We start from the raw sequence: 23,366 nt of genomic DNA, 5'->3' as shown, positions 1-23,366 counted from the left end.
TGATTCAGCTAATATTAAATAACTGTGGATGAATGGATCTAGGAATAGTAGTAGGTATTGTTTCTTATAAATCAGAAATCACTAAATACACGTATTGCATTGGCCACAAATGTTTTTATTTAAGGTAATATGAGAACATAAAATAATAAAAGATAACTTCACTTTTAACGGAAACAATTTGTAATTAATAAAAAAAATATATATATATAAATGAAAGATAGAGAACTCTAATTACAACAGCATAAAGATTAGCAATAAATATCTTTAATTTATCTAAATCCACTAAATTTGAATTGTTAAATTTGCTTTTTATATTTTTCAAGGTTTTAGACAGTAATAATAACATCGAACAATTTTATCTTTGTCTTTTGACTTAATAATACGACAAAACGTGCATGTGAACAGTTTTCGATTATAGATACTATTAATGGAATGCAGAAATGGCACATAGACCGATGCTTATTTTTGACTACACATTTTTTGTAGTTTAGCTCTAGTTTACACCTTATTGAAAGCCGCAATATCAACGCTTTGTACATATTCTTCGATATTTTGAATCTTTTCCATTAACCAATCTACTGACACTTTGTCGTCTTCTACTACGCACGAAATCTGTAGTTTGTGAATTCCAAAGGCAAGCGGCATGAGTTTAGCTACAAAAGAAGGTTAAATTTTAGAGCTCGCTACGATATTAAAAACCAAAAGATATTATAAAAACTTACAAGCACCCCAAAGAAGACCATCAATCTCGATCTTCCGCACTTCTTTTTCCATGTCTTGCATGTTTGTCTCGTCGTCCCATGGTTTGACATCCAGGACGATATTTGATTTAGCTATTAAGGCTGGTTCTACAAGATACAAGTCGATTAATGATAATATAATTTGGAAAACTCTGAATTCCCTTACATACTTTTAGACTTTTTAGCAGTATATGCAGCAATTCGTTCTTCCCTAATCTTGGCAGCCTCTAAATCGTCTCCCTATTGAATCAAATACAGTAAGAATTTTCATCATAGGATGAAAATAGACAGATTTTATAATTCGCGAAAGAGATATTATTACATACTGAATTTATATGAATGTGAAAAAAGTGCTAATATTGGATGAATCAGTACTATGGGAATATCTGGTGTATGCCAAATAATAAATATCATATAATTTTACATAAATATAAAATTGCATATCGTAATATTTGTATTTATTTAGGAATATTAGTGTGTTATGTTTAATTATTTCTGTGTCATATTAAAAATTAAACTTAAACATTCGTCTTATACAAAGAGACCAATTAATATCATTTTTACAGTCTTTGCTCACTTGCCTCTGAATCAGAATCAAATAGATCAATATCTTCATTGTCATCTTTTTTTTGTTCTGCTTCTGCTCTTGTTCTGGTTCCTCGGATTTCGCAGGACAAATTGCTATGTAAGGTATACGTGCTTCAAGACTCTCCACACGATGTTCCAAAGTTCCAACAATTTTCACTTGATGAGTCAACTTTTCAACAGTACTCTTCAGGTCCTGAATGACTATTCAGAAAGATTTTCAAATCATACATATTTTTTTAATTATACTTGTCAGCATCATTAAGATTGTCTATCGATACAATGAGAAGAAAACGTTGATACAATTTTTTACATTGTCTTACCTCATATTATCTTTGTACATATTTTTATATTTACATAATGTTTTAAAATGATAATTAAAAAAGTATATGTAATAATAATTTAGACTCAGATATTATATATAATTAATTTATGCTAAAATTATTTTAGGTGCAGTATATAATTACATAACATAATAAAAGAAATTATGGATAATTAATTTTATTTGCTGGCGCGTGCACGCGCGAGTGTCGTGTGTACAGTATGTCGTGTACAGTATGACACAGTGTGTCGGTCACAGAAAGGTTGCAACACTTTTTTTTTCGATAGATTTCGGAATGCAGTCACTCACCGAGCGATTAGTTCTTATTTGCGGATCCATATAAGAACCAATCGATCGGTGAGCAAGCTGCAGTCTGAAACTCATCGAAAAAAAGTGTTGCAATCTTTCTGAGGCCGACTGTACATACTACATATGTAGGAGAAGCCCAGGCAAAATGGACGCTGAATAAAGCGAATATTTTTTATTTTTGCTTATCTATCTGAGCACTATCTCTAAATAGAATCTCTAATAGAATCTCTAAATAGAGATATATAGAAAATTGAGTGTTTTTTTGCGATTTTTCCTTAAGTAGTTTAATTATTATCTGTAATTGTTCCTTAACCAGTATAAATGATTTTTTAAGAATTCTGTCTTTAAACATGTATTCGAGATTAAAATTTTTCACTTGATGCTTCAACTTATTCTAATCTTTTCAAATTCGCGCCAGGTAGATCCTTTGGGGAAAGCGGGTGGGGGGCAATGCGGATAATCCATTCTCTTTACTCGGTATATGATTACAATGAAAATTCGCTTGCCCAGGGGAGTCGGGCAAAGCGGATGATTTCCCTTTTTTATTAAATTGACATTTTTATTAATTAAAACGACATATTAATGTCCAAGTTTTTAAATTTTTTTTTATTCTATTTCAAAGTCCTTTAAGAGATTTATAAGAATAAAAATGGTTTCTGACCTCAATTTTAATTGTGTCATTTTTTCTTCTCAACCTTAAGCGTCCGCGCTGCCTGGGCTTCCCCAACATTTCATAAAAATATTTAAATTGAATTATACATAAAAAAGAAATAATAACTATAATAAAAGTAAATTATATACTTAATAATATAATATCACATTACTTTTTATTATTAATTGTTGATGGTTATTATAAATTTTTTGAAATAAAAAAACTAATACTTGCATATACCATAATACTGTAATAATATACGTACTATTTCGCAGATCCTGATTTTCTTTTTCAAGTTTGACAATACGAGGAGTAATATCTTGATTTGCGGTATGAGCAAGTGCTGCAATATCATCCATCTGAAAAATAAATGTGATAAAAATGTGATGAAAAAAATATGATATGATACTATAAAAATTATATTTCCTACTGTAATATAATTAGTGAGATCAAATAAAAATTTGATTGTTGTATCCAGTCTTATTCATAGAAATTTTAACATTCGTTAAACTAATGTTCTTATAATTAATATATTACTGTTTTAATAACTAATCTCAATCATTTATTGTTATTACAATAATATATATATTAATATAATAGCAATATACAATAAACATTTTCACGTGAAAAACATAATAGTTAATAGTTAATTTACAATGTAAAATTCTTCTTTTCATTTTATTTTTCATTCGCAACATTAGTTTTATATTTCAAAATGCCTAAGAAGCGATGAAAGAGGACAGATTGTGAGAACAGATTTAAATAAATATATGAAAATGTTAAATTAGTAAGCGGATTGTGAAAAATTACATTGTATAAAGAGTGAGCGAAGAGAGTGCAGTACTCACACACTGTAAAGACTGTTTAATATGCTGCCGAGCCTTCGCAACCTCATTGGCCAAACTTCCAACAGGAGGCATTGGACAAGTGGACTGTTGAGCCTGTATCCACCGAGATTAAAAGTAAGCTCACACCCAGATTGATTATTCGAAACTACATGCCATATCTCCACTAAAGTTTATATTAATAATATTAACAAAATAAAAGATCCTATTAAAGATCCTAATATACACAGAGATGCATGTATTTAAATAAAATATTAAAATATTTCTTTAAATATTCCTTTTTTCTTTATAAAAAAAAATAGAATAATGCAATCTCTAAGAATATTGACATAAATAATTATTCTTTGATAATAAAAGTTAATTAAATGTTATTAATTAATGTTATCAAAAAAAGACATATATATTTATATACACATATATTTATTTTTACAAAAAATATACAAATATAATATTTTAAAATTGACATTGAACAATTTTGGATATTTATTAAGCTAGCACATATGTGGAGATAGACATTGCGCATATTATAGCAGAAGTATTAAGAAGTGAAATAATATTATATTTTTTTAATATAAAAATGCGGCAAAAATAAACAGTATTTACAAATCATTAAAGTAAGTACGTTTTTATTATACATATATTTTTATTAAAGGAAGAAATATGGAAAATTTGTTGAATTATTAACTAAATAAGCATGCAATTAAAAATTCACTAACATACGCAAATACAAAAAAAATTGTCTACACAAAAAAGAAAATAGAAAAATTTTCCAAAGTATTATCTTACACATATTTTAATGATAATATGATATAAATAGTTATGATAAATACTATTAAGCAAGTTATTTCGAAGTTGATAATGTTAGAAGTATTTTTAAATAAAATATTTTTAATCTATTAATTTAAATTTATCAACAAAAATATTAGAATTTATTCTTTGTGATTACTTTTTATTATTAAATCAAAATATGTAGATTTTAAATCGCCAATTGGATCCGGCGTTAAACTGTAGGTCCCATATATTAGTGGATATATGTATATTCGTCAACATGCATGGCAAGCGTGGCGTTTTACTGCCAAATTCTTTCCTTCCAAAGACTATATATAATGAAAAAAGATTGGAAGAGGCCGATATCCAGGAATGAACGAAATCAGGCTGATAGATTTTATACCTTTCGCGAATATAACAGATCTTTTTTTATCACAATTATAAATGTATAATTAAATCATTAATGACGATACATGCATATGCCATGCATTTATAGCAGACAGAAATAATACAAGTAATTACAGTAAACCTCTCAGTGCAAAATGAAAACAAAATGGGACAAAGAAACGGATGCCATTCTTTTAATTGCAAAATGTAATAGACGCGCTTTTCTACATGACAATATAATATGAAATAAAATTTAAAAAGTAAAGTCAACTGAAAATACAATTTGTCTATGTCATCTGTATCGAGACACATTGAACAGTAATCATTGGGTAAATGACACCCACAGATTGCATTAGAGCATGTACCTGGTCGAACAATTGTTCTTTATTCCTTGCGAATGGCACTGCAGTTTCTATATTTTCCCCGAGATCAGTTCCTCCATTTCCTCTATTTTTATTTCTCGTATCTTCCTTGTTCCTTTTCTCTTTAGCCTCTTTCGCATTGTATTTTTTAGATTTCTCGCTCGGAGAAGCATTCTCCTTCTCCTTCGCGTTATCCCTTATGCTATCAAATTGTTCACATGTTTTTGCGTTTTCTTTATTCTGCATGTTGCATACGTCCGCAATATCTTTATTGATGGTTTTTACATTCTTTCCTTGGCATTTGGAACGTTTCATATTCGTTTCATTCGACTCATGAGCTAACTTGTTGTCTTTAGATTTTTCAGCCTTAGATTTCAATGTATTAGTATTGATTAGATCTTGGCACTTGTCAATTATAGAATTGTCAGATTTAAGCGTGCAGCCTCCCGCAATCTTACGAGACACCACCTTGAAATATGTTCCAAGCTATGCAAGTATAGGTCAACGTTTTCCAAATAACACAAGAAGCAAAAACAAAATCTTTCTTTTGTGCAACCGATACGTATAACTGCTACTTAACATGTATTATAATTAAACACGTTTATATAATCATGTAAAGTGTTTAAATATGTTGGCATATAAGCATTAGATTTGCATAATGCTTGAATTTTAGATCAAAAGATATGAAAAAAACATGATTTACAAAAAAATTACAATACTATTTTATCGGTTCACCTTAAAAATGTAGAAAAAAACTTGAGATTATACTGAGAAAGAATTTTACATTTCTCATTGTAAATGTTATAGATACCTTGTATGAAGTATGAAGAGAGAAAGAGAGCAAAGCTAATTTTGTTATCACCAGATATTCCCGCGTATTTGTGTGTTAGAAATGTTAGTAAGTTATACATAAACATGATGCATACACAAACATAGGAGAATGACACTAGGCGGCACTAGCTATGGATGCTATGATTAGGACTAGTAAATTCACTTGATAAATTATGAATGTATTATACTTTCTCAAAGGATATGGATTTAAAAAAAATCTTGGTGTTATTTAAAATTCATGGTTATTAAAGACAAATGATTTACCCAATGATCTATATGTTTAAACATTTTTACTCTATCCCATTCCCTGCCGACAACTCTCTTTATTTATTGAACAGTGGATGATCGCAGCAACAATAACAATTCCTTACCTTGGCCATTTTCTCAAAATACTGCCGTTCTGCTTTGTCGTAGGATGGCTTATCAAACCATACCTTTTCTTTAGCTAGTGCAGCGGTTGCTATTGTAGCGGTTGTCATCTTTTCGGTATTTTACTTTGAATGAAGTAAAAATGCTATGAATTTCTGTAAATAAGACAAGAGAAGCAGGATAAAAAAAGATTCAATTTACATGCATAAACTTGATTTTTCAGGTTATTTTTTAACCGTGACTAAAAATTGAGATTAAGATTGGATTGAAATTTAATTTAAATTTAAACAAAGTTCACTAAACTTGAAATTGGCTTTCTTTCTTTCTGATTAAATCCCAATCTAAATTCAATTTCTCTGATCACAGCTTTATTGTGTTCAAGAATCAGTTAAGAATAAAAATAGCATGAATTATAACATTCATTATATTTTATTATATAAAAGTACAATTTTTTATCTGAAGCATAACAGTAATATATGTCATATAATAATACGTAATTATAAGACTAATAATTATTAACATTAAAATCATGGCTGTGTCACTTTTGACTCATCTGATAGTTTCTGTTTATTTAAATTTGCACATGGAGTTTTAGATTTTTGTGACTTTTCATAATCATAATTAATTACAAGTAATTTTATTTTTTTATGATGACAACCCTTCCTCATAAAAAGCCAGATTTACTTTAAATCATAATTGAATTAATTTAGACCCGCGGTTCAAGTGTTAATTAAACTATCATTAAAAATTATCTATTAATTTTCTTTTTAATTCTTATTAATTTTAAGAATCGTCATTATCATTAAGACTTAATACGTTATTCATAACTTTGTGCTTAAGAACAACTTTTTTTCATAATGTAAAAATACAATTGCCCTTTTCTTATCTTCTAATTTCATCTAGCAACCGATTTATTGTGTCTTGTTCATTTTCTGGACATACACATGGATGTATGTTTTTTGGTTTAAAATATTGTATAAATTCCTTAAGTTCATCAAAAGAAGCATGCGTGGAGTAACATACATTAAACGTCTTCTCACTAAACTTATCCCACTCTCCAATTACACTCGTATCACGTCCCTTCCATTTTTTTACTGATGGCACAATAGTTAATATGTCCTGTTGAAGGACATTGGTACGACATCTTAGACCCGAGCGATTCATACATGTAGATTTACTCATACATGCATGTATACGTGCATCCAATGGATTATTTGTAACGTGACATGCCAACTCTGGGATACGAATATAACTGTTGTATACATATTCCTTAACATGAATGAGTGTTTTCAAAGATTTTGACAGCTCCATGTAGAGAAACTCAGAGCCATATAAAGCAGAACATTCCAGAATAACGACTTTCCTTGGGCTTTCATCTAGCCATTTTTTTACAACTTTACACATTACATTTATACTTTCTATTCTTGTCGGGAGATAAGTGAAATCATGACCTAAAAATGTTGTATCTAAATATACATTATCAAACTTTTTTGGAAAATTGTTGCAATAATTCAGTGATTTTATTTTATAATAATCTTTTGGATTGATTCTAAAATCTCCAGTATATAATATTAATTTATTCATTTTCTCAAAAACAAACATCACTGAGCCAGGACAATGTCCAGCAGAAGTAAATGTTACAAAAAGAATATCAGTCTCTTCGCTGTTATAATTACTTCTGTATTCAATACAAATTTTTTTATCGACTTCGATATCTTTTACGTAAGTTTCTACATTACGCAGATTTTCATAATACTTATTTTCTAAGAAAACTTTAGTAATACGACTACAATAAAGATATTTATTATACTGTTTCAAATGATCAAAAAACATATTGTTCAAACCACACATGTGATCAATATGACAATGGCTAAGGAAATACACAGAGGAATTCATGTTTTCTCGATCAAAACGATCCACTGAGATGCCTGGTATCTCTTTGATAAGCCCAACGAACGTTGACATTCTGATGTATAAAATCTTCCTGTAATGAAGAATCTAGATATCAACTAAGTCCATACAAACATGTGAATGCCTGATAAAATAATAATAGAGCAACAAATTATTAAGAATAAATCATTTATTTCATTAAAAATTCAGTTATATTCAATTAATTTTGTTAAAATATTTAATTAATATTTAGCTTGCAAAAGAATTGCTCTGAATGACCCGATGGATAAAAATCTTTGATTATTTGTTTTCACAATTTTCCACAATTTGTCTTATAAGCAAATACTTATATCCTTTATACTGACGCAAAAATTAATTATTTCACAAATACTGTAACTTTGTAAAACAGCTCTTTCCAAGATTGAATTAAGATGAAATAATGCATGATGTATATGTTATAAATTAAATAGATAAAAATTATATAGTTAAATAATCATAATAAAATTATATTGAATTCTAGAATATTTTAACCTTTTAAGAAGGTAGTCAAAACACCTCTCTTACACTGTTATTTTAAAAATCTTCTAAAAAAAAAAAAAATATTCCACAAATCTTTAAGTTCATTATTTTTACATTCCTCTATCTCATAAGGATAAAAATAATGTAAATTTAACTATAATCTAAATTTATTACTAAAAATATAACTAAAAATAAAATCTGGAATGCTCTAATTACTCCATCTATCTACTTAAAGGTTAAATATATACATACGTATATATATTAGTAGATGCAATGAAAAATTAAAATCAAATGCTTCATTTTCTCGAATAATATTATAAAATCTGAAATTGTTATATAAAAAAAAGTTTAAATTTCTATTCTCCATTTATCAGTATATTCAGATTATCAAATCGCTAGCGATTTTAGAAAACCACTTCGAATTAGACACTTTCGCCACATGTATGTATCACTCTTAATTAAAACAGTAAATTGACGATATTAGACTCGACAGATCGCTTTTCTCGAAATTTCAATGAGATATATATGCGCAATATATTCTATCATGTGCAGTATTGATCGGTGAGTTTGCATGCATTTACTGACTTATATTTTTTGTAATATTAGTCAGATTAGCTAATAGTTGATTAAATAACAGATAATAACAGAAATCAGGAAGAATCGGTTTGACATAAAATAATCTGTTAAATTTAAGTTACCTCGAGCCACGTCCAGATATCAAATTGGCTCAATAATTGTTCGGTGGCCAAAATTCCAGCGTGCCGCAGAAAAACGTGAAAATCGTGCCAAGACAAAGTGGCTACCAGGGTTGCCCAGATATATAATACGTAAGATCGCATCCAGAGCGCGCTCAAGTCGCCCAAAATTACAAAATATTAGGTGTGGGAAAAAGTTCGTGGCGTTTTTTAAATGCCATTTAATGGAAAAAACGCCACGAACTTTTTCTCATATCTAATATGATAAATGCATCAATTTTTTAAATGAAACGTTGAAAATGGTGTAATGGCTAATAAGATTATAGTTCCTAACATGTTCATCGGTTACCGCATCACATTTTGCCGTGCGGTAAACGTTTCCAGTGTGCAGGAGCCATTAGGGTGAAATCACACGGAAAACTGCGGAATAGAGAAGGCGTCAGAGAAGCAATCAGCGTTCTTTTGTATCATTCTGAATAGCGCTGATTGGTTGTTTCTATGACGCATTCTCTATTCCGCAGTCGTTTTCCGCATCGTGTGATTTTACCTTTATCTAGGTAAGGAAGAGCAATCATGGAATGATTCGGAATCCATTAGACCGGGTTCACATCTAGACGGAAAAGTGGAAAGTGGAAAAGGGGAAGCCAATCGCAGTAGTAGTAGATGGTACACTTGCTTGTTTTTCTGCTTCTGTCTTTCCGCGAGTTCTGATTGGCTTCCGCTTTTTCGCTTTCCGCTTTTCTGTCAAGGTGTGATAATCAGGCCTTATAATCAGAATCTAGCGCTTGCTTTAACCAATCAGTAACTTGAACAAATTCGGCTACGATCTCCTCTTTGATACGCGGAATCGCTAATTTTGTATCACATCATAGCTTTAGGTTAGTTCGAAACCGGGGAACCGGTTGAGCCTTTCTAAGGCGTAACAAAAGGAAGGAAATGGAGGACTTCGATTGGTACATTTTCTTATGTATTACTTGTTATGCGTTATGCTAAGAGCTGTGCTCCCCGTTTAAGGGTGTATCCACAACTAGCCGCATAAACATATGTATAAAGAAAATTATCCAATCGCATTTCTTCTATATAGACGAACGTAAAATGTGATTGAATAATTTTTTTATGCGGCTATGGAAGTTTGTGTGGATATATCCTAATGATCGCAATAGAAACTCTTGCATAACGCATAATGTATAGTGCATAAAGGAATCAACCAATTGAAATTGTTCTTTTTCAATAATGGAATAACAGGAAAGGAAAGATTCTGATTAGTTGATTCTCTTATGCACTATGCGTTATGCGAAAGTCTGTGCTGCAGCCTTAAGGCCAGAAGAAGAAGTGTTGTGCATAGAACGCACAGAACACAATTGACGTAAATACCAAATATTCGACGATCGAAAAATGAATGTTATTTTGAAAGTGTTTCATAAAAGTTAATCATTTTCTGTTGTTGTTTATTGCCTGATTTAATGTACAATTGATAAGGTAGTAAGCTCAATAAGTATCATACAGGATACAAGAATGCCACCGAAATGTAAATTTCAAGAAGGTATAGTTTCTTATTCATTTTGCAGTGAAGATTAATTGTTGAACTTTTTTTGTATTTTTGATTTTATGTGAATTGAATTAATATTATGGTTTGTATTAGGAGAAAAAGTTCTGTGCTTTCATGGACCATTGATCTATGAAGCCAAGTGTTTGAAGTCATCTATTACCAAGGAGAAGCAAGTTAAATATCTTATTCATTATGCTGGTTGGAATAAAAAGTAAGATTTTTATACATATGTGTGTGTGAACTATATGTAGGATTTATTTATATAACGTTTTTATATAATGTTTATTTATATAACGCTAATGAAGTTGAATCATATACTGAATTATATATTTGAAAAAAAATAGTTGGGATGAATGGGTTCCTGAAAGTAGAGTGCTCAAATATAATGAGGCAAATGTACAGAAACAGAGAGAAGTTCAGAGAGCGCACTCAAATCAGCAATCTGCTCAGAAAAACAAAAAGGGAAATACAGCAACTAAAACACAAGGTCGAAGGAGTGAGGGAGGTCGAGAAAAAGATACTGATAGTAGATCAAGCACTCCTGTCGCTGATAAGAGTATGAGTCGTTTTAGTAAAGGTACAAGTAGCTCAGTAATGCCTTCGTCTTCTCATGAGTCTGTGTCTGAACCACCACGTAAAAAACGCAGGTTTGTTATTTAACATCTAATGTTTTTTTTACAATTGTGTATTGCAGTTTATTAAAAGAATTTTTTTTTAGTCGTCTAGAGCCATCTGGCGAGACTGAAGAATATCTTACGAAAATAGAGGTTAAAATCAAGTTACCTGAAGAATTGAAGTTTGTGCTAATAGATGAATCCGAAATAATACTGAAGCATCACAAATTACCTGCATTACCTGTACAAAATACAGTTGACAAAATTCTAGATGATTATGTAGAAACAAAATCATCAGGGAAATCTAATGATATTAGGTATAATGACTGAAAGTCGACAATTATTATTTTATTGAATAATGAAGATTGTAAATTATATTTTATATATATATGTATATGTTTTATTTATATATGTATATGTGCACAACATGTCATGATAATTATCTGTTTACAATCTGGATATTTTTAACATATTTAAAATTTTATTCTCAAATTTCTTTCTCATTTTTTAAATCAAATTAATTTTTATAAAATAAATGTTAACATTTGAGTTAAAAAATTATTTGATAATATAAGAATATCAAAAAGTAATGAAATGACTTTCATAACTTTCATGACTTTCATAAAACAGTAAAAAACTTAGGTTGGATAAAAAAGATCTAGATTACAAACAGAGCAAAATGGGAACAAAAAACTATGATTGCAATTGAAGCATTACCTCTATTTCAGAGAAAGCACGTTGGAAATAACGAAAGGTATTCGGGAATACTTTAATAACACATTGGGCCTTCAACTATTGTATAAATGGGAACGACCGCAGTTTATACAGATAATGAATGACAATCCGGAAGCGTTGCCAAGTCAGTTATACGGAGCGTTTCATCTTCTTAGACTATTCGGTAAAACATTCTATAATATGTTTGTTGTTTTTAACTGACATTATTTAAATGATAATTTTAACTTTGTAGTACGACTCGGTGGTATGCTCTCTTATACGCCCTTAGACGAGAAGAGTATACAGTTATTGCTGTCGCATTTTCACGATTTTCTGCAATATTTGCAAAAGAACAACGCTGTGCTCTTTAATCTTCAACAAGATTACACAGATCCATCACCAGATTATCATCGAAAGTATGGTTAAACTATCAGTTTATTTTTTTTCAAATTTATATTTGAACGAATGTATTACTTATATGCGAAATATTTTACATGACAATCTGTTTACACATAGGATGCTATTTAAATTCATTTTTTACACAACTATCGTATAATCATTTTAAATGAAGTAATATAATAATTTAGCTAGTAATAATAATATAAATAAATTATTGCGAAACAAAGATGATATAAAAAAAATTATGATGAAATTATGATGAAATTATAATTCAAATAGATAACGCGATATTAAGGAGGATTCATAAAATTATCAGATTTTGGCCTAAACGATACGAGTCTTTCTGATATTTCATGTTTTCTATTCATTTCCATTGACATGCTATTTCTATTCATTGACATGCTGTATCATTTGAAAATTTTTATTTCATAGTTTATAGATCTGATGGAAATATATTGAAAATTAAAAGAACACAATTTCGTCGAAATCTGATCTTTGATTGTAATTTTCAATATTTTCCTGCAGTCAATTTGAAATTAATGTTGCAAATGATTCAGCGCAAAAGATATGAAAAAAAAAACGTAAGGATTACATTGCTTAGACTAAAATTGGCTGTTTTACTTTTTACTCAATGTTCTGAAGAATGAATAAAATAGATTAATTTTGACCAAAACAATAGAATCTTTTTTTTTTATTTTTTTGATGTGTTGAATTATTTGCAAACGTTAATTTCAAATTAAACTAATAGGAAAATGTTGAAAATTGCAATCAAAGATCTGATTTCGACAAATTGCTATTTTTAATGCGATTTTCGACATGTCCTCATCAGACTAGTTTGAAATAAATGTTTTCAAATGATTGAGTTGATCAAAAAATACAAGAAAAAATGTACATAAGAAAGATTCCATCGTTTAAAGATTAAGACAAAATCCAGTAATTTTACCTAACCTCTACATTTTAGATATTAAGTCAGAATAAAATAAACCAGATAGATTAGTTAAATATAAAAGAGAAGAGAAAGAGAGGGGGGGGAGCCAAGAAACAATAATTAATGTTTTATGAAAATATTAAATGAAAATGATACGCGTGTATAAAGCAAAAAAAAATAAAAGACCGAGGCCCTACGCACAATAGAAGAAAAAAGGAATTAAGAATAGAAGGAATAAAAAGGAATAAAAAGAGTAAACGATTTTAAACTATCAGAAATCGGATATATCGGAATACATGATTTCTGATAGATTGAAATCGTTTATTCTTTATTCCTAATGCCTGTATTCATCTGTAGATGCTGCACGAATTATTTCATTGGTTGCTGAGCATCTAAAGATAAATTTAAGAAAGCCTTAAATTAAGGCCTGATGAATATGAGCATAATTCCTTATTCCTTCTGTTGTGCGTAGAGCCTTAATCTTTTAACATTGTTTTTTGTTTTATACACGAGCATCATTTTCATTTAATATTTTCAACATAAAACATTAATTATTTATGAAAATAATAATTAGAACAATACAATTGCCCGTATTCATAGATTAGACTTTATAGATTTAAGACTTTCTTAAATTTATCTTTAGATGCTCAGCAGCCAATGAAATAATTCGTACAGTATCTGAAGTTAAATTTAAGGAAGCCTTAAATATAAGATCTGACTATGAATACGCAAATATTTTATAGATAAATTTGAAAAATCAAATGATCAATCCGCGTCAGTTCGAAATTATCTGTCCTTTTGTCGGATAGACAAATGCAACGACCAATCCATTTAATCGACACTCACGAACAATCAATCAGCGAGCGTCACATAGTGATCTAAAATGGATTCTATCAAGACCCCCCCCCCCGGAAATGCGAAGGAATAATGATAAGATGATTTTAACCTATCAGAAACTATATATTCCAATGTATCTGATTTTTGATAGGTTGAAATCGTGTTATTTCTATCGCTATTCCTTCGTATGATGATCCGGGGCTTTGGACGTCGACCGGCCATCTCAGTACAGCTAGTATGCATCGACATAATCGAATCATCGAGTATTCGAGTCTCTCGCCAACGTTCGACGTGGAAGTCGTTGGGAGGATCGTCCGTCATTCGCCCCGGGCGAGAATCTATAGTCGATAACGGCACGCACACGTATTAGGACGCGCCGGTGTTACGTCTCGCGTCGTGGCGGTGCAAATGCGCGCGCCAGGCGAGTACGAGCCAGTCCGCGAACATCGGGCCAGTCAGTCAGTGGCAGGAAAAAATGGCGGATGTCGACTTGAATATCGACAACTTGATACAGAGATTGTTGGAAGGTACGTGATTGCGACGGGACGGCCGACGTGTTGAAATATGCGTGTACGACGCGCGTCGTTTTGCCGCCGCGCGCGTGTACGTCGCGAGCGTGTTTCGTCCGCGCGCGATCGACGGAAATTTACTGCGGCGCAGCCGGGACCCGCACTCGGATATAAACGCGACGCAACGCGATGCGCGAGTCAAATCGAATGCTCGAACTTGTCACAATTGAAACGCGACGCGCTCATGTCCCACGTTCCCGCACGTCGAATGCACGTATGCTTCAACTCGTTTTCGCAATCATCGCACGACAGTCCCGAACCACGCGGCCCTCTTTTTCGTTCGCTCCGTCTCCCTCGCTCTCCGAGAGTGCGTATCGCGCGGGAGCCGTGACGCGGTATTCCGATCACGCGTCCTTCGTGTCACCGCGCGCGACTTCCCGATCGAGCCGATCAAAAGATGCAGGGTGGATATCGATCTCGCCCGTCAAACTTTCGCGGTCATTGCCGTTGCGATACATGAATGAAAAAAAAAAAATTCATGAGATCATTCGATATTCCTCTCTTTTCCTCTTTCGATCTCGTTCCGAGCTATATCTATTTTCCCATCTCTCTCCCTTGCCTCTCTTCCTCTCTTTCTTTCTCTCTATCCATCCCTCTATCTCACTGTCTTGGTCGCGTTCGTTTTCTCACTCTACGATATAACTCCATCTACTTCTCGCGACTTAAAGAGCCCACTCCTCCTCCGCGTAAACCGCCACCGCATCACCCCCTTCGCCCTGCGCCGCGCGATCTTTTATCCCTCCGTTCTCTTTAGCCGCAGAAAAAAAGAAGAAACAATCTCTCTCTTTTTGTTTGTTCTCTCTCTCATGCTACGCGAATGCGGGAACCCCCTTGTGCGGTAAAGTATACCACACGCAGAAAGACCAGGTTCAGAAGAAAGCCAAGCTAAAAGATATTTTCTCGTCGGACTTTGTCGGTACGCAGCTACTACACAACAATAACCAGCCACCATCACCACTATCATTACAGCAACAACAGGAAACAACAAACTCCTCCACATAGAATTATCCTGCATTCTCTAAATTCTTTAGAGTCGAATCTCTCTAAATAGATGAAAATTGAGCCAGTCTTGAAAAAGAATGACTGAGTTTTCAATCTTTAACTCTTACTACACGCGATTGAATCATTCTTGTTCTGCATTTTTCTTCTAAAAACTAAGATCAAATAATTTATTATATCACACATTTATACATAATTTTTTAAATATCATAATCTTGCGAATACTTTTTAAAGATATCAATATATTAAAAAGTTAAAGTATATCAAGAAATATTTAATAATTTTTGTATGTTTATTAAAGTAATGAAAATTAATCTGGGACATAAATGACCCATTATGTCATAATAAGGACTGAATCGTATGTATTAAGAGTGAGATTTCACTCTTCAGAATAAGATTTATTCTAAAAATTTTATGGTGAATTCGGTCACTTGTACTAAACTAATGGACATAAAAAGGCTGTTTTGCATAAAGTATCTAAATGCAATGGCATAATCAACTTTGACAATAAGATTTTATATATATATATATATATATATTCTGTTAAATAACGTGTTAGTATTATTGAATATTTAATTATTTAAATATTAAATTTTTAATACGTACTAATCTAGTGTAATGCAAGTGTTAGAATTCGCTATTAAAGAGTTTGTTCGATTGAGCTTCTCTGACTTTTGTATTTTGTTATTGTTCCGCGGCCTTATAGCATGTAAACGTCTGCTTACTTGGTGTCGCGGGTTATCTCTAAGTGTGGCTTCCATATTACAATTGCATATTGTTAAGTACGAGATAAGAATAAGGAAATGCATTCTTATAGTTTAAAGTCATTATCATGTTTGTCTTTACATCGATTTCTGTTTTCCATTTACATGACTTTTTTTAACGATCGACTTGATCAGCAGGAAAATGATAATCGATAAAAGCGATTATCAGCAGAAGTTGATGAAGAAGCGATGCATTCAATATAATGATCGCGTCAGCAGAATGTTTATTTTCCATTGTTGGAAGTTTTCTCCGCGCTGATTGGGTTATATTTGTAAATCTGGAGGAGTCCTATCTCAGCAAAGAAAACTTCCAACAGTTGTAAAATAAACATTCTATCTTATGCAGCCTTGTCTCGAGCAACTTAGAAATATATTAATTAAATAACGGTACAATTTGTTTAGATAAACGTAAAAAATAAGTTGATTTACATTTTATATTCTCTCTGAATGAAAATTAAGCCACTCTTTTTCAAGACTTTAATTTTTCTTTCTTTAAAGTGAGATTTCTATTCATCTAAAAAAATTTAGAGAGTAATAATTACGTCAAATGTATAACATTTAATTTCACTACATGAAAAATCATTCTTGCGTGTAATTTGATAAATAGAAGTTGGTCTATTTTTCTTTCTATATTGAAACTAAAACAAAATCAGGCAGACTCGAGTCACCAACACATGCTGATACAAATTAAATGGAAAGCAGAGTCGATTCTATAGAAGTCCACTTATTGTGATAAGTGAAAAGCAATTTATGTTTAGGCGTTGCGTTTAAAGCTGCAATAATATTAAAGTTCTCGTAGAAACGAATAGATCGTAGTGTCTTAAAAGTTATTATTTTAATGTAAAAAGGATGATATGAGGATAGTTCAAGTGACATTCAAGTAGCCACGTTTAGCGTTAGACCACGCGCTGCAGATTACGGGCTGTTGCCTCTCATTGTCGCGTGCTTGCTCGCTCGACTCCTCCTTTTTCCTCTCTTCTTTTTTGATTTTTTTGTTTTCCAAGTAAAGGAGAACTGACCCCTATACGCGGGATCTAAATGTGATCCTTTTTGCTTGCTCTTCGGTCGTCGATCCTATCGAAGCCTCCCTTAGACTTCAGACAGCTACACGCTCTTACTCAAAGACAAATATCTATATAATCTTATTTGGAATATAAGTATCCACACAAGCGCTTCTCGAACCACTCGAAGTTATTTCTGGATCTGTCGATGCACTTAGCCTATCGTTTAAGATTTATCACTTTCTTCCTTTTGCACTCGTAGTCTTCTCGTTTAAAATGTTTTATCCACGTAAAAATGGAGCAACAATGGTTGCAGATGTTAGATGCTTAAATGTTAGAGCACGCTGGGTACAATAAATGTTTTTGTGCAATCCGTAATTTGTAGCAAAATTATACTTCCTTCCCTCGCACTATTATTTGAATATAATACTTTTATTTTCTTCTCTTTACTTTTATTTCCTTTAAAATGCAAAATCTTAAAATTATAAACGTATTTGAAAATCGTAATTTTAAATTATTATGGATACAGATGCAGGTTTTGTTGTTAGCTTAAATAATCTTTGATTGAAACGAATATCTTATCAGCGTAATTTATCGTTATCTGTATAAGCGCATATCAATTGTGTTTTATGATGTAATGCCATTATTGTTTAGATTAACATTTAATTTAATCTAATATTAATTAGTATCTAATATTAATTAGTTTTAATGGTTGAGTTAATGCATTTGTGATTGGAGAAAACATTGGAGATACGTATTTAAAATGTGTATCTCACGACATTTAAGGCAAATATTTAATAGCCGTATCATATTTAACGTAATATATATTATGGAATGATATTTTATAAGCTAAGAAAGCAATTTTAATTATATTGCATTGTATGTATACTTGATGTTATTTACAGTTCGAAAGCAATTATTAACTTCGGGGAACATATTCCTGAGCTTTCATTAATATCAACTCTACTCATAAGATTTTAGTTTAACGTGACAACAACGAATTATTTTTAACTACTTCAGGGACAAATTATTTTAAATTCTTAGTGTTTCATGGTGAAGTTCATCTTAGGCGCATGCGTGATTTATAATTGTGATACTGGTAACATGGAAATTTTATCAATTTTGTGATTTAAAAAAAATTTATTATTACGGTTTATTATTATGTTTGAATTTGTTTAGCTTATCACATGTGACGATATAGTTAATTTAATGCTGAAAATTTAGTGTAATGAGTACATTCACATCGCATGTCCCTGAAGCGATATAAAGTTCGCACTCCAGAGTCATCGTTAACCAGACCTTACAATTATTTTTAACTTCTTCAGGGACAAGTTATTTCTGATTTATCATATATTTTCTCTATATATTCTCTCTACCTTGTAGGATCGATTTTATTTATTTATATAAAGTTATTGAAATTTTACATTGAAAAGAAGACTGACAGAGCTATAAAGAAATAAATCCTCCAAAAATTAAATTCTAGTAGATCCATTTTAAGGATAGGATCCATTTTAAGAATAAATTTTGGGACGTATATAAATATCGAGCTTTTCTTGTAATTAAATTTTTACATAAATTCATAAATTATTAATTCGAGCCATCGTACACGACGAGATGTTCGCATTATCTATAAGGGATTAGATTCCCGAAGAAATCTGTTTTCATTTTGGCTTATTTTAAGCATTCGATGACTACGCGGTGGTGTAATGTGACATTTCCAGCATTTCGTCTGGAATATGCCTGCCATGTAATAGCAAAATGACAATAGCTTCTCTGTCGGGTAATGGAATCTCTGCATCTTCGCTCTATAGTCGCCATGACCTTGCTAATATGCAGTTTTCCGATAGCCAGTATCAGACTAGTTCAGCCGCACCGTGAATTCCCTTTTATGCCTATAAATAACGATTCGACGACACATCCATAGCGTCATAAAGAGAGATGATCTGCATTGGATGTCGATTAAATCACCTGTTCCTTTTGCCTTCGCCGCTTATTAACGCTTTAAATGTCGAATGACGTCATCTAAAGATATTCGGCACTTTTATCAAATGTTGAAGACTAAATGCGCTAGTGAATTTATTTACTGTGATACGTGTATATGTCGTGAGAATACGTAGATCTGATATAATTTTAATTTTTTTTTTTTACTGAACTAAATTATTTTTGTCGCATTTTAAATATAAAAGTTTAATGTTGCTATGAAAAAACATACAGTATTTAAATTCAGATAAATTCTTTAAAATCATCGGTTGTTTGCAGGAAATCATCGTTTTAACTTATAATTGTACAAACAATTAATATTTTTACTAATTTAATTAATAAATATATTAATTGTTTACTAATTTAATTAGAAAAAATACAGTCGTGTTATTTCATACGGTTGTAGAGATATGCATGGATCTATTCACTGATGCATTTACTTTACGTGGCATTGTGATCGTGTGAAATTAAGCTAGGCTAGAAATTAGGGAACTTGAGAGAAATTGAATCACTTAGAGCGTTATAGATCCAGTTATGATCCAGAATCCAATAGTTGAGTGGTACCATAACTTTAGGTTTCCATAATGTTGAATCGTATAATCCGTGTCGAAAATAGCTCTCTTTCTCCCTTTCTCTCTCATCGAGAGAGAGGCTCGCACACTCCCGAGACATATCCATTATCCAACGAGCTTATCAGTAATTTCACGCCTTTAACGCTATTATAATCGATGCGATACCACCGTAGACCACGCCGGAAGTACCGTGATTGTACCCATGTGCAAAATGCTCGAGAATAGGCAAAGATGATCTGGCCTCACCGTAATCTGTAATCGTATATCACCCCTATTTATTGAGACGGCTAATACCGGCAGAACTTAATCATCTTCCATGCCCCAAAGTAGAGTTATGCTCGGTGTACCTGTAAGAAGGAGTATCATAACCATCCCTCATTAGTGCGGTGGACAGAAATGGGGGGATGCCTCATTAAGTGTTATCGATTCGAATGCACCGATGTTAGAAACAAGAATGTCGATACAGCCGACCGTGTTTCTCTATTGTTCTCTACTCGACGTGAATCGAAGAATTGCATAACCATGCGTAACGACGTACGGTGAGTCGAAGGCAACGGGTACTCGAAAGCAACGAGTCTCAATAGACTCGTGGTAAATTGACGGGATAATGATGTATTATTGACGTATCACGCTCGAGTAATTCCAGAAGCAATACGTGCATAACGGTATAAGTAATGTGATATAAGTATGGCGTTAATTATACATGACAATGGCATTATTGATTTTTTTTCCAGAGATAGACTGCCTATTCTTACGTTATAGATAGATTCTTATCTTGAGGTAAAAGCTTTTAAGATGAGATTGAAATTAGCTGTAAATTCGTGTTGGCAATAAATGTAACAAGTTCGTGCTTTTATTTATTTTACTATTATTTTTCTGAACAAGTACCTAACAGAGTAATTCACCGCACTAATGAAGGATCGTTGCAATCTTGAATAAAATAATATAATTAACCGCCAACATTTCTGGGTATACAGTCAGAGGATGTCGACCGGGCAAGACCGTTATCATGACGGAGGCCGAAGTACGTGGCCTCTGTCTGAAGTCGCGGGAAATTTTCCTGCAACAGCCGATCCTATTGGAATTGGAGGCCCCGCTTAAGATCTGCGGCGACATACACGGCCAATATACCGACCTGCTGCGGCTCTTTGAGTACGGCGGTTTTCCGCCCGAGGCGAACTATCTGTTCCTGGGCGATTACGTTGACCGAGGGAAGCAATCTTTGGAGACGATATGCTTACTGTTGGCATACAAAATCAAATATCCAGAGAACTTTTTCCTGCTGCGCGGCAATCACGAATGCGCCAGCATAAACAGGATATACGGCTTTTACGACGAGTGCAAGCGGCGATATAACATCAAGCTTTGGAAGACTTTCACAGACTGCTTTAACTGCTTGCCGATCGCTGCGATTATCGATGAAAAAATCTTCTGTTGCCATGGCGGGCTCAGTCCTGATCTGCAGGTGACTAGAGAGATTCTTTAATTCTTTTCTCTAATAAGTTTCGTATAAAAAGAAAGTGCAATAAATATATATTCATACTTTATCTTGTTTAGGGAATGGAGCAAATCAGAAGAATCATGCGTCCAACTGATGTACCTGATACCGGTCTCCTCTGTGATCTTTTATGGTCCGATCCTGATAAAGATGTTCAGGTGAGATGCTTTTATATGAGCAAATCTCAACGCACTGATTAGATTAATATAGTAAGGATTTCTCTAATCGCATATTAATGTTCTAGGGTTGGGGTGAAAACGATAGAGGAGTCTCATTCACATTCGGTCCAGATGTCGTGTCGAAGTTCTTGAATCGTCACGATATGGATCTCATATGCAGGGCGCATCAAGTGGTCGAGGATGGCTACGAATTCTTCGCCAAGCGACAACTCGTCACACTTTTTTCTGCGCCAAATTACTGTGGCGAATTTGATAATGCCGGCGGAATGATGAGCGTTGACGAAACGTTGATGTGCAGTTTTCAGGTAATTGACGAGAGAATTTTCCTTTCATTTCTCTTTAATGTCATTGATGCAATATCCAAGTTTATCGCGCCATGTCTTGCATCTTTTTGTAGATCTTGAAACCATCGGAGAAGAAGGCAAAATACCAATATGGAGGAATGAACACGGGTCAAACAGGTAGACCATCTACACCACAAAGGAATCCAGCGAAAAAGAAATGACAGCCTTCAACCGAATCTGCACAACAAACGCGATTATCCTTAATGGAGGCTATCATGCTAGGTAAATCTGCTTTATGCTTGTCAAAGCTTACTTAATCACACTAGTTGACCACTTATGTGCATTATTACGAGTCTATTTCCCATGATTATCAGTTGAATAGAAAAAGAGAAAAAGAACAGAAAAAAAGAAAGAAACGAAAAGAAAGCGGAAGGAAGCGAAATGTAGAACGTTGCTCGATATATTTAAGTTTGTACAATGATTCACCGATGATTTAGATGTAATACTTAGCATGCGACGTTTCCAACACATGTACACGCTTCGAGGCAAACACGATTTAAGAATGAACTTAATTTATGATTCAAAGACATTAATGGAATTACTCGGACACATGGGCTTGCGAAAATTCTTAGTGCTTTATAGTCGATGCGCTTGTCGAAAACGTCGAGTTTCTCGGCGCTGCTGTGTATCTGATCTAGCCTTTGATTTTCATGTGTTTCAGCACGAAGACGCCGAGATACAGAATTAACCTAATCTGATAAACATAAATCTAAAAAAAGTGTAAGATTTACTTCTCTTTCAATTGCATTTTAACATGATAAGAAATATAAATAATTCGCGGTGAATCAAGTTTCGATTATCATCGTACTTGACGAAGGGATTGCTCTCAGAATTTTACAGCAATTATGGCAATTATCTACCATGAATGAAGTGATCCCTTGTGTAAAGCTAATGCTCTTTGAAAAGCATTTCATCATTCTCATTTGTATTTATTGCTTCCACTGTTGATGTTGAGTGTAATTATGAGACTCGCTGTTATTATATATTATTATTTTTATTTTTAATAGTATTTTTATCATTGCTTTTAGCAGCTAATTTAAATATCCANCCGTTTTGAAGAGATTTGCCGCGTTGTAATATTAGGATTAGGATTAGGAGATTATATATATATATATACATATATATATATATATATATATATATAT

General features: G+C 32.4%; 4 protein-coding genes across 5 annotated transcripts; 2 read left to right on the top strand and 2 right to left on the bottom strand.

Moving 5' to 3' along the window:
- Positions 1–97: 97 nt before the first annotated feature.
- On the bottom strand, positions 98–6,280 carry LOC105617783 (probable elongation factor 1-delta). The gene is given in 9 exon segments (XM_012199337.1): positions 98–653; positions 723–848; positions 911–980; positions 1,322–1,371; positions 1,374–1,529; positions 2,874–2,967; positions 3,457–3,549; positions 4,974–5,438; positions 6,173–6,280. Coding segments are annotated over 9 exon segments (1,317 nt in total). The 3' UTR covers positions 98–498.
- Positions 6,281–7,052: 772 nt separating this feature from the next.
- On the bottom strand, positions 7,053–8,135 carry LOC105617782 (protein artemis). The gene has a single exon (XM_012199336.1). It carries the CDS (start codon positions 8,133–8,135, stop codon positions 7,053–7,055), a length of 1,083 nt encoding a protein of 360 aa, XP_012054726.1.
- A 2,654-nt stretch (positions 8,136–10,789) lies between these two features.
- Positions 10,790–12,799, top strand: LOC105617781 (mortality factor 4-like protein 1). Its single transcript, XM_012199335.1, has 6 exons — positions 10,790–10,817; positions 10,917–11,034; positions 11,168–11,470; positions 11,542–11,754; positions 12,166–12,335; positions 12,405–12,799. The coding sequence occupies exons 1-6, from the start codon at positions 10,790–10,792 to the stop codon at positions 12,575–12,577; spliced, it is 1,005 nt and encodes a 334-aa protein (XP_012054725.1). The 3' UTR covers positions 12,578–12,799.
- Positions 12,800–14,790: 1,991 nt separating this feature from the next.
- LOC105617778 (serine/threonine-protein phosphatase PP1-beta catalytic subunit) lies at positions 14,791–22,382 on the top strand. Of its 2 annotated transcripts, XM_012199332.1 has the most exons (6): positions 14,791–14,842; positions 15,729–15,800; positions 21,178–21,665; positions 21,758–21,856; positions 21,943–22,182; positions 22,275–22,382. In XM_012199332.1, exons 1-6 carry the CDS (start codon positions 14,791–14,793, stop codon positions 22,380–22,382), a joined length of 1,059 nt encoding a protein of 352 aa, XP_012054722.1. The 2 variants fall into 2 exon arrangements, with proteins under 2 accessions (XP_012054722.1, XP_012054723.1); XM_012199333.1 differs by lacking the exon at positions 15,729–15,800.
- The last annotated feature ends 984 nt before the right edge of the window (positions 22,383–23,366 follow it).

The sequence above is a fragment of the Atta cephalotes genome (genome assembly GCF_000143395.1).
Source record: "Atta cephalotes unplaced genomic scaffold scaffold00014, whole genome shotgun sequence".
Lineage (NCBI taxonomy): Eukaryota > Metazoa > Arthropoda > Insecta > Hymenoptera > Formicidae > Atta > Atta cephalotes.
This window is presented reverse-complemented; position numbering and strand designations above follow the sequence as displayed.